This window comes from Scardinius erythrophthalmus (assembly GCF_964197995.2).
Source record: "Scardinius erythrophthalmus genome assembly, chromosome: 3".
NCBI lineage: Eukaryota > Metazoa > Chordata > Actinopteri > Cypriniformes > Leuciscidae > Scardinius > Scardinius erythrophthalmus.
In genome coordinates, this window is record NC_138223.1 from 47457882 (window position 1) to 47470333 (window position 12452).

At 47.3% G+C, this 12452-nt stretch overlaps 1 protein-coding gene across 2 annotated transcripts in view; it reads left to right on the forward strand.

The window, feature by feature from the left end:
- LOC308688218 (complement C3-like) overlaps window positions 1-12452 on the forward strand; it is a 133917-nt gene that overhangs the window by 43525 nt on the left and 77940 nt on the right. The window contains exons 19-22 of one of the 2 annotated variants that reach the window (XM_081361143.1): window positions 11292-11380; window positions 11485-11627; window positions 11925-12131; window positions 12323-12383. In XM_081361143.1, coding sequence (XP_081217269.1) covers window positions 11292-11380; window positions 11485-11627; window positions 11925-12131; window positions 12323-12383 — 500 coding nt within the window. The remainder of the gene's footprint in view (window positions 1-11291; window positions 11381-11484; window positions 11628-11924; window positions 12132-12322; window positions 12384-12452) is intronic. The other variant, XM_081361144.1, reaches the window with a different exon arrangement.

The window sequence follows — 12452 nt, forward strand, 5'->3', positions numbered from 1 at the left end:
AATGTAGGAAAGAAAGTGAATAAGCCCTATTTAAAAAAACGGTGGAGTGTTCCTTTAAATAAAGTAACATGCAGCATATCATCAATGTTTGTAGATCTTCTCCTGGACTGAAGCACAGGTTCTACTCTTCAGCACAACGGTGACCCAAAAAAAATAATTTTACACTAAACTGTATTATAACTTACAGTTTATTACTGTTAAAATACATTTCGTGGGTGTGTCTTTTTTATCTTATCTGTTAACCCTTTCAACCCCAAAGGAAAATCCACACTGCAAAGAGTAAAAAGTAACACTAAATCAAGTGGTACAGTGAGATAATTAAGTGAATATGTAAGTTATTGTTGAATATTACTGATGAACACCTGCTGTTAAGAAGCAGAATCACTGAAGGAAAGAGGAACACACAAACAGAAAATAGAGAAACACAAGAACTACAACTGACTTCCAGCCATTATACATTATTACACTTATTATTAACCAGTATGACTTTATTTCATACATCTACAGAAGTTGTTATTGAGATGTTTAATGGAAAATGTTTGATTTGAAGTTACCATTATAGAGATCAGTGTTTGGTCGGGGGTGTTGCGACGTTCGTCTGTTATAGCACAAAATAGTTTGAATAAACGAGCAGACACTGATTAGCTACTTGATCGCCTAAATTAAGAAAATATAATTAATATTTGTGTAGTGTTCAGTGTTGTTATCTATATCGAATTGGTTGATGAAACATTTATTAAAATTAAGATACAATTTGTACAAATGAAATTCGTTTTAAAGAAAGGCTTTCTACAAAGCAAAACTTAATGAAGTGGTAAAAATCATGTCCGATGATTTACAAAACAAAACTTCATTAAGTGGTTTATTATTGCAAATGTTTATTATTGCAAATGTTTTTCCTTTGTTGGTAACACTTTATTTTGATAGTCCATTCGTTGAGGCAATACTAGTTATTAGTAGCCATTCAGTAGCTTGTCAACAGTGCATCAGTTGACATTCAACAACACTGTTTCAACAGACAAGTAACTTACGTTCAACTGACTGCCTATAGACTATAAGGTACAATTCAAGTGTTAATCTACAGATTTTACAAAAAAGTGCCTGTTGACTGTCAATGTTATTTTGCAACAGGTTATTAACCAATTGGCAACTAACTTTCAATTGTCAACTAACTTTCTGTAGATTATCAACAGGTTATCTACAAATGGTTAACAATTTTTTAAAAAGTTTTAAATCAGCTAAAATAATCATTAATTTGATGCACATGAGACCTTTGAGTAGGATATACAGTATCATATACTTCATATGCTGACATGACTCTCAAGGGGGAAGAAGAAGAGAAGCCCCACCACCCACGCGCTGGTCCCCGCGGAACCTCCAGAGGAGACTGTAATCAATATTTCGGACATTGACCTCACGGATACAGAGAAAGTAGTGCTTCGCAAAGGACTCTCCTTTGCCCCGTCGAATCAAAGTGACTCTTTCTCTCTTAAAGTGGACTCATTCAAATTCTTTAGTCAGCTTCATCTTAAACATTTCTTTTCTAGGTCTAATGTTTTATCCAACGGTCATACTGTATGTAGAAACTATGATTCTAATACTAAGGAGACCCCTAGAGAAATGACTCCCTTTAAAAAGAAATCAAGGTTTTTGCCCTCTTCTAATTTAAATCCTACCATTGTCACTTTTAGTCAGCTAGTTGAGCAAGACATGGCTAAAATAAGTAGGCCCTTTCCTCCCAAAAATAAAAATATGGAAAAAAGTGAACTGGATGCGCTACGCTCTTTGGAATCTAGACATGACATTATTATTCGTCCAGCTGACAAGGGAGGCGCTGTTGTGGTTATGGGCTTAAAGAACTACGATTGTGGTATATTTAAATTATTAAATGATGAAAAACATTATCAGCTCCTTCTTCACAATCCTACTTCCAGCACAAAAAATATGATTAATGAATTTATCGATACATCTCATAAAAAAGGCTGGATTACCGATAAAGAAAAGGCTTTTCTACTTATTGACCACCCTCGATGTCCAGTATTCTATGGTCTACCCAAAATTCACAAACGACTTGATGACCCTCCTTTGCGCCCTATTGTATCTAGTATAGGCAGCCTAACCGAACCTCTCTCACAATTTGTTGATTTTTTTTAAGACAATATTTTCACAGTTTACCATCATACCTTGGGGATACAACTGATGTGTTAAATTTGATTGACAATTGGAAGTGTGAAAGCAATGATGTCCTTGTATCGTTGGATGTACAAAGTCTCTATACATGCATACCCCACCATATAGGCCTTCAAGCCATATTGTATTACCTTACCAAACGCCCCATTGATGTTTTGCCTCCATCAGAATTCCTTGTTAATCTTGTCGAGATCATTTTATCTAACAACTTTTTCAAATACTATGATAAATTCTATTTACAACTTCAGGGGACTGCAATGGGGTCCTCGTTTGCACCCTCATATGCTTGTTTGGTGATGGGCCTATGGGAAGAAAAATATATACAGAACACTGAAAATAACCCGTTCCATTCCAAAATATCACTTTGGCGCAGATATATAGATGATATTCTACTAATATGGAAGGGCACACTTAGTGAGTTAAATAATTTTTTGACTTATGTAAATTCTACTACAGATTATTTGTCTTTTACTATGGAGTTTAACAAGCAGTCCGTTGATTTCTTAGACCTTACCATTTCTAAGGATGCAAATAATATCTTACAATCTACTATCTACCGTAAACCTCTTAGCAGGAATACCCTGTTAAGAGCAGACAGTAATCATTCACCTCATTTGATTCGTAATATACCAGTGGGCCAGTTCTTACGAGTCAGAAGAAATTGTAGTACCACAAGTGAATTTATGTCAAAAGCAGCCCACCTAGCGCGTCTTTTTGATCAAAGAGGGTATGATAAATCTGATATTTCTAAAGCATGGGATAGGGCTTTTAACACAGACCGTGCCTCATTATTAAAGAAAAAACCTAAGCCTCACATGACATCTAAAGTATTTTTTTCAACTAGCTACACTCCAGCAGCAGGAAGAATAAAGAACATCATTCGCAAACATTGGCACGTTTTTAATAGTGACCCGACACTCAAAGACATCTGCGCTGAGCCGCCCAGGTTCATTTTCAGACGTGCCCGTAACATTCGTGACCGATTGGTTCATTCAGATATGAGTATCCCACCTTCTACTACTTGGCTTCCTAGCCCACCTCTGGGTTTCTATAAATGTGGCAATTGTGCGCAATGCTCCAACTCGACCAATGCGAAAGATTTTTCACATCCCCGTACTGGTAAGAAATATTCTATTTCTTCATTTATCAACTGTAACAGTACTCATGTAGTATACCTTCTGAAGTGTCCCTGTGGACTGGTGTACATAGGTCAAACAAAACGTCAACTTAAACTGAGGATAGCTGAACACAAAACAGCAATTCGTACTCAGAACTTAACATATGCCATGGCGAGGCACTATAAGCAGGCCAATCATGGTTCCCCTGCTTCTTTGAAGTTTTGGGGAATTGAGAAAATCTTACCTTCACCCAGAGGTGGTGACATTATTAATAAACTCCTATGCAGGGAAGCGTTTTGGATACATACACTTAACACTCGAGAACCTTTAGGTCTAAATGATGAATTGAGTTTAACATGCTTCCTTTAAACACCTAAGCATATTAAAATACAGTGTTTAAGATGAATATATTTTTATTCCCATTGTATTGTGAACTTTATAATTATTATTATTATTTTTTTTTTTTTTTTTTTTTTTTTTTTATGTGGGCACTTGCCCTTTAATGATTGTTTTATGAGTGTGACACCTTGGTTCAGAGGGATGTACTTTTTTGGGTGGCCAACGCCCCCTTAATCACACCTGTTGATGATCCTTATTAATGGCTTCATTGCTCATTCTCTCCAAGGACTCTGATGAAGATGTAACCACATCGAAACGTTAGTCATTTATTGTTATGCACCTTAAATAAATATTTTAATCAGTAGACATCTGTGCTGCACCGGCGATTCCTTTTGTTTGAATTGCTTTGTCCTGCCCTGGTTGCACCGGATTGTTTGTGGATTACAGAAGCGCAGAGAACGTCTCGGTTACGGATGTAACCCTCGTTCCCTGAGTAGGTAACGGAGACGTTACGTCGGATGACGACGAATGGGGTTTCGCTTAGAAATCCTATCATCTTCGAGTATATAAAACGAGCCAATGGCAATGAAATGCCATGGGTCTGCGGAATTTGCATAGCGTAACTCCGCCCCACCCTGGGGGTATATAAGGAAGTGCGCTGGCAACATGCAGATATGTCTTCGCTGAGGAGCCGAGACTGAACTCAGGCGTTCCAGCGGTACAGCGGAAGTGGCAGGGAGACGTAACGTCTCCGTTCCCTACTCAGGGAACGAGGGTTACATCCGTAACCGAGACGTTCCCTTTCGTTGTCACTCCGAGTTACGTCGGATGACGACGAATGGGGTTCCCAGTGTAATCACGCCACCTCTCGACTGTCTACCAGTGCCCTGCGTAAGTCTGAGCTCCCTGTCGTGAGACTAGCACGGACGAAGGAGTCCTACTTAACACAGGAATACCAAGGTACACTGGGAAGCATATCCAGTGGAAATATGCAATCATGCCCAACCCGAAGGGGGGGACTTGGAATACACATATGACCCCGAAGGGCTGCATACGGAATAACACTGGGGTGTCCAGCCGCAGGTGGAATATTTCAACCCCAGGGGTGGCAAGGTGGCTTGCCAAGGGAAAGACACATGCTCAAAGAGGCTTACAGTGGAATACACATGTGGGGGTCACCCAGAGGGGGAACCATGCACATGGAGGCACCTAGCCAAGCGCGAAAGCTGCCGGTGGCATAACTCTGGCGTTGACGTCATCAGTGCTGGAGGAGACTCAGGGCTTATCAGGCTCACCTGAGGAAATATATCGCACGTATCCCGTCCGTGGAGAGGAATGGCGAACAAGCGAAGACACCTGAGCAGAATCTCTTACCGGCTAGTTGAAGCGAGTACATGAGAAGAAACTGGCTCCACTCGGAGATTATAGAATCTCGCGAATGTGTTAGGTGTCGCCCAGCCTGCAGCTCTGCAGATGTCTGTTAGCGAGGCGCCATGCGCTAGAGCCCAAGAGGATGCCACACTCCGGGTGGAGTGGGCCGTCACACCAAGGGGGCATGGTCGACCTTGCTGCTGGTATGCCAAAGCAATGGCGTCCACTATCCAGTGAGACAACCTTTGCTTGGAGAGAGCCTTTCCCTTCAGCTTCCCACCATGACAGACAAAGAGCTGGTCTGAGGTCCTGAAACACTGCGTTCTGTCTACGTAAGCACGGAGTGCGCGTACTGGACAGAGCAGTGCCAAGGCTGGGTCTGCCTCCTCCAAAGGCAGCGCTTGCAGGTTCACCACCTGATCTCGAAAGGGTGTGGTGGGAACCTTGGGCACATATCCAGGCCGGGGTCTCAGGATCACGTGAGAGTTAGCCGGTCCGAATTCCAGGCACGCTTCGTCAACCGAAAATGCCTGCAGGTCCCCTACCCTCTTGATGGAGGCCAATGCAACCAGGAGCGCTGTCTTCATGGACAGGAACTTAAGCTCCACTGATTGCAGAGGCTCAAAGGGAGCACTCTGCAGGGCAGTTAAAACCACTGAGAGGTCCCAAGAGGGTACGAGGGGAGGACGAGGAGGATTTAGTCTCCTGGCTCCCCTCAGGAACCTGACGATCAGGTCGTGCTTCCTTAAGGATTTACCATCAACTGCATCGTGATGTGCGGCAATTGCGGCAACATACACTTTCAGGGTGGAGGGAGACAGCCTACGCTCCAACCCTTCTTGCAGGAAGGAAAGCACGACACTGATGGGGCATTTCGTGGGTTCTAGATTTTTAGAAGAACACCAGTTGACGAAGAGGTTCCACTTCAACGCATAGGCATGTCTCGTGGACAATGCTCTAGCGGAAGTGATGGTAGCCACCACCGCTGGTGGTAGGGTACTCAAACCTGCCTCATCCCGTCCAGGAGCCACACGTGGAGGTTCCACAGATCGGGACGAGGGTGCCATAGGGTGCCCCGTCCCTGAGAAAGCAGGTCCTTCCTCAGGGGAATAGGCCAGGGAGGTGCTGTCGCGAGGAGTACTAGTTCTGAGAACCAGGTGCGGTTGGGCCAATACGGGGCAACCAAAATTACCTGCTCCTCGTCCTCCCTGATCTTGCGCAAGGTCTGCGCAAGAAGGCTCACTGGGGGAAACGCATACTTGCGGAGGCCCCGCGGCCAGCTGTGCGCCAGTGCATCCGTGCCGAGCGTGCCCTCGGTCAGGGAATAATACAGGTCGCAGTGGGACGAGTCGTGGGAGGCAAACAGGTCTACCTGTGCGTCCCCGAACTGATCCCAAATCAGCTGAACCGTCTGGGGATGGAGTCGCCAATCTCCAGCGAGAGGCCGAAGCCGAGACAGCTCGTCGGCCGCCTGGTTCAGGTCTCCCGGGATATAAATGGCACGAAGCGACCTCAGATGCTTCTGACTCCATATGAGGAGGTGGCGGGCGAGTTGTGACATACGGCGGGAGCGCAGACCACCCTGACGGTTGATGTACGCTACAGTCGCGGTATTGTCCGATCGGACCAGTACGTGTTGACCCCTGAGCAACGCATGGAAGCGGTGCAGGGCAAGACGTACAGCCAACAACTCGAGGCAATTGACATGCCAAAGGCGCTGGGGTCCTGTCCAGGAGCCCGCGGCCGCATGTCCATTGCACATGGCGCCCCAGCCCGTGGTGGAGGCATTTGTTGTCACAACAACATGCCTGGACACTCGTTCCAAAGGGCACTCCGGCCCGAAGAAAACTGAGGTTCGACCACGGGGTGAAGGTCTGACGGCAGGTCGGAGTCACTGGAACTCGGAGCGTGCCGTGGTGCCATGCCCACCTCGGGACTCGATCGCGAAGCCAAAGCTGAAGTGGTCTCATATGAAGCAACCCGAGCGGCGTGACAGCCGCTGCGGATGCCATATGCCCCAGGAGCCTCTGAAATAGTTTCAGTGGGACCACACTCTTGCCCTCGAACTGACGAAGGCAAGTCAGCAGTGATTGCGCGCGCTCGCTCGTAAGCTGCGCGCACATGGCGACCGAGTCGATCTCCATACCGAGAAAAGAGATCCTCTGCACGGGGCAGAGTTTGCTCTTCTCCCAGTTGACCCGAAGGCCCAGACGAGCTAGGTGCCGGAGCACAAGGTCCCTGTGTTTGCAAACCTGGTCTCGAGAGTGAGCTAGAATTAGCCAGTCGTCGAGATAGTTCAGGATGCGAACCCCGTGTTCCCGAAGGGGAACAAGGGCTGCCTCGACGACCTTCGTAAAGACGCGAGGAGACAGGGCTAGCCCGAAAGGGAGAACTGCGTACTGGTATGCCTGCCCCTCGAAAGCAAACCGTAGAAACGGTCTGTGTCGAGGAAGAATGGAGACATGAAAGTAGGCGTCCTTCAGGTCGATCGCTGCAAACCAATCCTGCGGCCGTATGCACTCGAAAATGCGCTTGGCCGTGAGCATCTTGAACGGCATCCTGTGAAGGGAGCGGTTCAAGACGCGCAAGTCGAGGATTGGCCGTAACCCACCGGATTTCTTCGGTACAATGAAGTAAGGGCTGTAAAAGCCGGACCTCATTTCGGCTGGAGGGACAGTCTCGATCGCACCCTTCGCCAGTAAGGTAGCGACCTCCGCTCTCATAACCGGGGCATTGCCACCGACCATAGTGAAGCGGACTCCCCTGAAGCGGGGAGGAGACCGCGCGAACTGAATCGCGTAGCCGAGCCTGATGGTCCTCGCGACCCAGCGGGACAGCCTGGGAAGCTCTAACCAGGCTTCCAGGAACTGTACCAGCGGGGTCATACGGACCACAGACGTACCCTCGGTGGTGCAGCGAGGCGGAATGACCGGCCCAGGCGTGGGCGGCATAGCGGCCCGGTGCGGGGGCACGGTCATTAGCCGCGTCCTGCCAGAGGAGGCCAGGGGAGGACGAGCGTCCCACTGGGGCGTGCTCTGGCAGGGAGCTGGCGACAGAGGGGGACGAGAGTGGCGAGGCTCGTGAGCGGCGCGCACTGTCATCCGGACACTCTGTGTGCTCAGAGATGGGGAAGTGAGTTCTTTCTTTGACCACAAAAGGGTGCTGCCCGTCGTGGGACGAGCAGCGGGGTGGGAAAAACCAAGGATTCTCCACCGGGGGAAGGAGCGGCCCTGCTACCGGCTCCTGGGAAGAACTCATCGCCATCTCTGAGCAGCCCGTCTCAGGAGCGCCGCTTGGCCTGGCGTTTAGCGGGGCACGGGGCGGGAGAGGGCTGTGGCGCCTTCCTACGGCGTCCTCCACGACGCGACCCGGATGGAGGCTGCTGCTGGGGCCGTGCGGGAGGGGCGGGAGCCGTAGAAGGGCGCCCTCGGCGGCGAGCAGACTGAGGCACCTGTGCCGACGGCTGGATGGAGGCAGCAGCTGGCCGTCGGGGCAGGACATGTCTGAGAGCCTCAGTCTGCTTCTGGGCGGTCGAGAACTGCTGGGCAAAGTCCTCAACCGCACCGCCGAAGAGGCCAGCCTGGGATATGGGAGTGTCGAGGAACCGGGTCCGCTCGGCCTCACGCATATCGGCCAGGTTGAGCCACAAATGTCTCTCCTGGACCACGCAAGTGGACATCACCTGACCCAGGGAGCGTGCGGTCACCTTCGTCGCTCGGAGAGCAAGGTCGGTGGCGGCACGCAGCTCATCGAAGAGCGCTGGGTCAGTCCTCCCCTCGTGCATGTCACGCAACATCTGGGCCTGGTAGACCTGGAGTGTCGCCATGGCATGCAGTGAGGAGGCCGCCAGCCCCGCAGCTCTATAGGCCTTCGCCACAAGCGTGGAAGAGAACCTACAGGCTTTGGAGGGGTGCTTTGGGTCCCCGCGGGAAGAAGCACTCTGAGGACACAGCTGCATCGCAACAGAGCGTTCAACCTGGGGAACCCCAGTGTACCCTTTGGCGGCCGCCTGATCGAGAGGAGGCAGGGCGGAGGAGGTCGCCGAGCGATCACGAGAAGACAATGGTGCCTTCCAGGACCTCGTGACCTCCTCATGCACATCCGGGAAGAAAGGCATTGGGGACGCGCGCTGACGGGGATCAGCGGCGGCACCCAAAAACCAATCGTCCAGCCGCGAGCGCACCGGACCAGGTGGCGGGGACCACTCAAGCCCAATGGCCGCGGCTGCCCGGGAAAGCATGGCAGTCATCTCGGGATCAGACTCGGGCAATGCTGGCACACCCAAAGGTGGCAGCACAGCCGAATCCTCACTTCCCAAGGACTCTTGCCCACCCTGTGATGCAGCGATCGACATCGAATCTTCCTCTGGAGCGCCAAATGAGATCCGCGGCAAGTCAGAGGACTGTACTGCGGGCTCATTTGGACCACTCGCGGGTTGCACGGCACTAGAGGACGGTGTGGAGCGTGGAATAGTCGGCGCTTTGTCCCACACCGTAACCCTCAGGTCACCCTGGCCGCCAGCCGAAGTACTAGCTCTCGCGGAGCCCGTAGATCGGGGTGCGGATGAGGGGACTCTACCATGAAGGTCATTGAGTCTCGACCGTAACCGTGCGATGGGCATGTTCCCGCAATGGGAACATGACTCATCCACAAACGCTGCCTTAGCGTGCTCTAAGCCCAGACACACAAGACAGCGATTGTGCCCATCAGAGTCAGAAACAAATAGACCGCAACCAGAAGTGCACGGGCGAGGCATCTTTAAAAAGACGTGCCGCGTGCAAGCTCTTTTAGAAAGGAGATTTCTCCACAAATGTTGAAGCGACCAGGGAGATGAACACACAAACTCTGGCAAATCACTGCACAGATAAGCAGGGAATGTGCACTCGCTGGAACTCGCTGTCACACCAACACTTGGAGAGAGGCTCGTCTCGAAGAGAATGAAGAGATGAATCTCAGGATTGGCTGTGGAGTGAAGTACATCAACTTGGCTCCAAAGCGAAAACATATCTGCATGTTGCCAGCGCACTTCCTTATATACCCCCAGGGTGGGGCGGAGTTACGCTATGCAAATTCCGCAGACCCATGGCATTTCATTGCCATTGGCTCGTTTTATATACTCGAAGATGATAGGATTTCTAAGCGAAACCCCATTCGTCGTCATCCGACGTAACTCGGAGTGACAACGAAAGGGAACTCTCTTTTCAAATGACTCTTGAGTTGTTGGTACTCATTCTACAGAAAGTTAGTTGACAATTGAAAGTTAGTCGCCAATTGGTTAATAACCTGTTGCAAAATAACACTGACAGTCAACAGGCACTTTTTTGTAAAATCTGTAGATTAACACTTGAATTGTACCTTATAGTCTATAGGCAGTCAGTTGAACGTATGTTTCTTGTCAGTTGAAACAGTGTTGTTGAATGTCAACTGATGCACTGTTGACAAGCTACTGAATGGCTACTAATAACTAGTAAAGTCTCAACAAACGGACTATCAAAATAAAGTGTTACCCATTTGTTTAATAAATCTCATAATGATGGCACATCACTATATCATAGTCATAGCTTTTATTTCTAATCAAATACAGTTGGAAATGACATAGACCATTAATAACACAGACTGTCAACAATTGTTTTTAATTAGTATTTAAACATTCTCTATGATAAAAAATGTTTATAAAAAATATTTTAATAACATGGTTTTGGCGGTTATAGAGTTCTAATGACGGTGTTCATCTATAACTGTCTGTCTCACGGTTATATACTAACCGTCACACCCCTAGCTATTATTGTTTTCTACGGTATATTACTGTTTTAATGGAAAATGGTATGATACTGTTAGAATTTGGCCTTTTTTTAACAGCGTGTATTTTCCTCATTTCCCAGTTCAACACCATTCAAAGCCAGAGATAAAGTGATAAGACTTTTAGACAAAAGCCGTCAGTTGAGCATCGTTCACACCCTTAGCAAATTATGTCATTCAACATGAGCTGTTGGCGACATAGTGTGTGTGTGTGTGTGTGTGTGTGTGTGTGTGTGTGTATGTGTGTGTGTGTGTGTGTGTGTGTCTGTGTGTGTGTGTGTGTGTGTGTGTGTGTGTGTGTGTGAGAGAGAGAGTGTCTGTGTGTGTGTGTCTGTGTGTGTGTGTGTGTCTGTGTGTGTGTGTGTGTGTGTGTGTGTGTGTGTGTGTGTGTGTGTGTGTGTGAGAGAGTCTGATAGTAAACAACCATTAAAAGAGTGCTTCATCAGTCTTCTTGTATTTTTCCTCATATCTCAGTCCAGCACCAGTCAGAGATAAAGTGATCCTCCTGAAAGACTCTATTACTACCTGGCAGATCTTGGCTGTCAGTCTGTCACCAACACTTGGTAAGATGAAGCTGCAAACACAGGATACATGGTCTGAAAATCCTCATCATCATCCAGGAGCTGCTGCTTTAAACCCTTCTGTGTGTCTGTGTTCCTCCTCAAAGGCATCTGTGTGGCAGAACCTGAGGAGATTATAGTTTTTAAGAGCTTTTTCATTGACCTCAAGATCCCTTATTCAGCTGTGCGCGGTGAACAACTGGAAATCAAGGCCATTATTCACAACTACTCACAGAAGAATCTGAAGAAGGTAGATCTGATTTGATATTAAAAATGTATTTGATGATGATGATTTTATGGTATACATTAAAACTATGTGCATCATAATAACCCCTTCTGATCGATTCAAATTATTTACTAATGACAGCAAGGATTCTGAGAGTCGTTTCAGTTTTTTTTGAACTGCTTGTGATTCAAACTGTAGAAAAGTACACTTAAACAGAAATGTTGTCCATCATACATTTCATATTTGATTCAAATGCATTTACTTTGGATGAACTATCATCTACATATTAAAGAGATTTATACCTCACTCCTGTTTTCACAGGTGCGTGTGGAGTTTATGGAGACAAAAGATGTTTGCAGCTCTGCCAGTAAGAAAGGCAAATACAGAACAACAGTAAACATTGACAAAGACTCCAGCATAGCGGTTTCATATGTGATTATTCCCATGACTCTGGGAGATCATGCTATTGAGGTGAAAGCTTCATTATTTGAGTATGAGGATGGAGTGAGAAAGACCCTGAAGGTGGTGGTACGTCTGATGCGTGTAATGGCATTTTCATCCCTTTCGGGGGTTTTATTTTTGTAAATATAATGACTAATAGATGTTTGTCATATTATTTTTAATTTTTAATTGATAAACTAGAGTACCACCGGTAGTTATCTCTCTCTCTCTCTCTCTCTCTCTCTCTCTCTCTCTCTCTCTCTCTCTCTCTCTCTCAGTCTGAGGGTGTGCTGACTCCATTCCATAGAACGAATGTGGAACTTAATCCTGTTAAGAATGGTGAGATTTACTGTGAACCATACAATTACATTACTTATGTTATACTTCTGGTTTGCAACACTGCACACA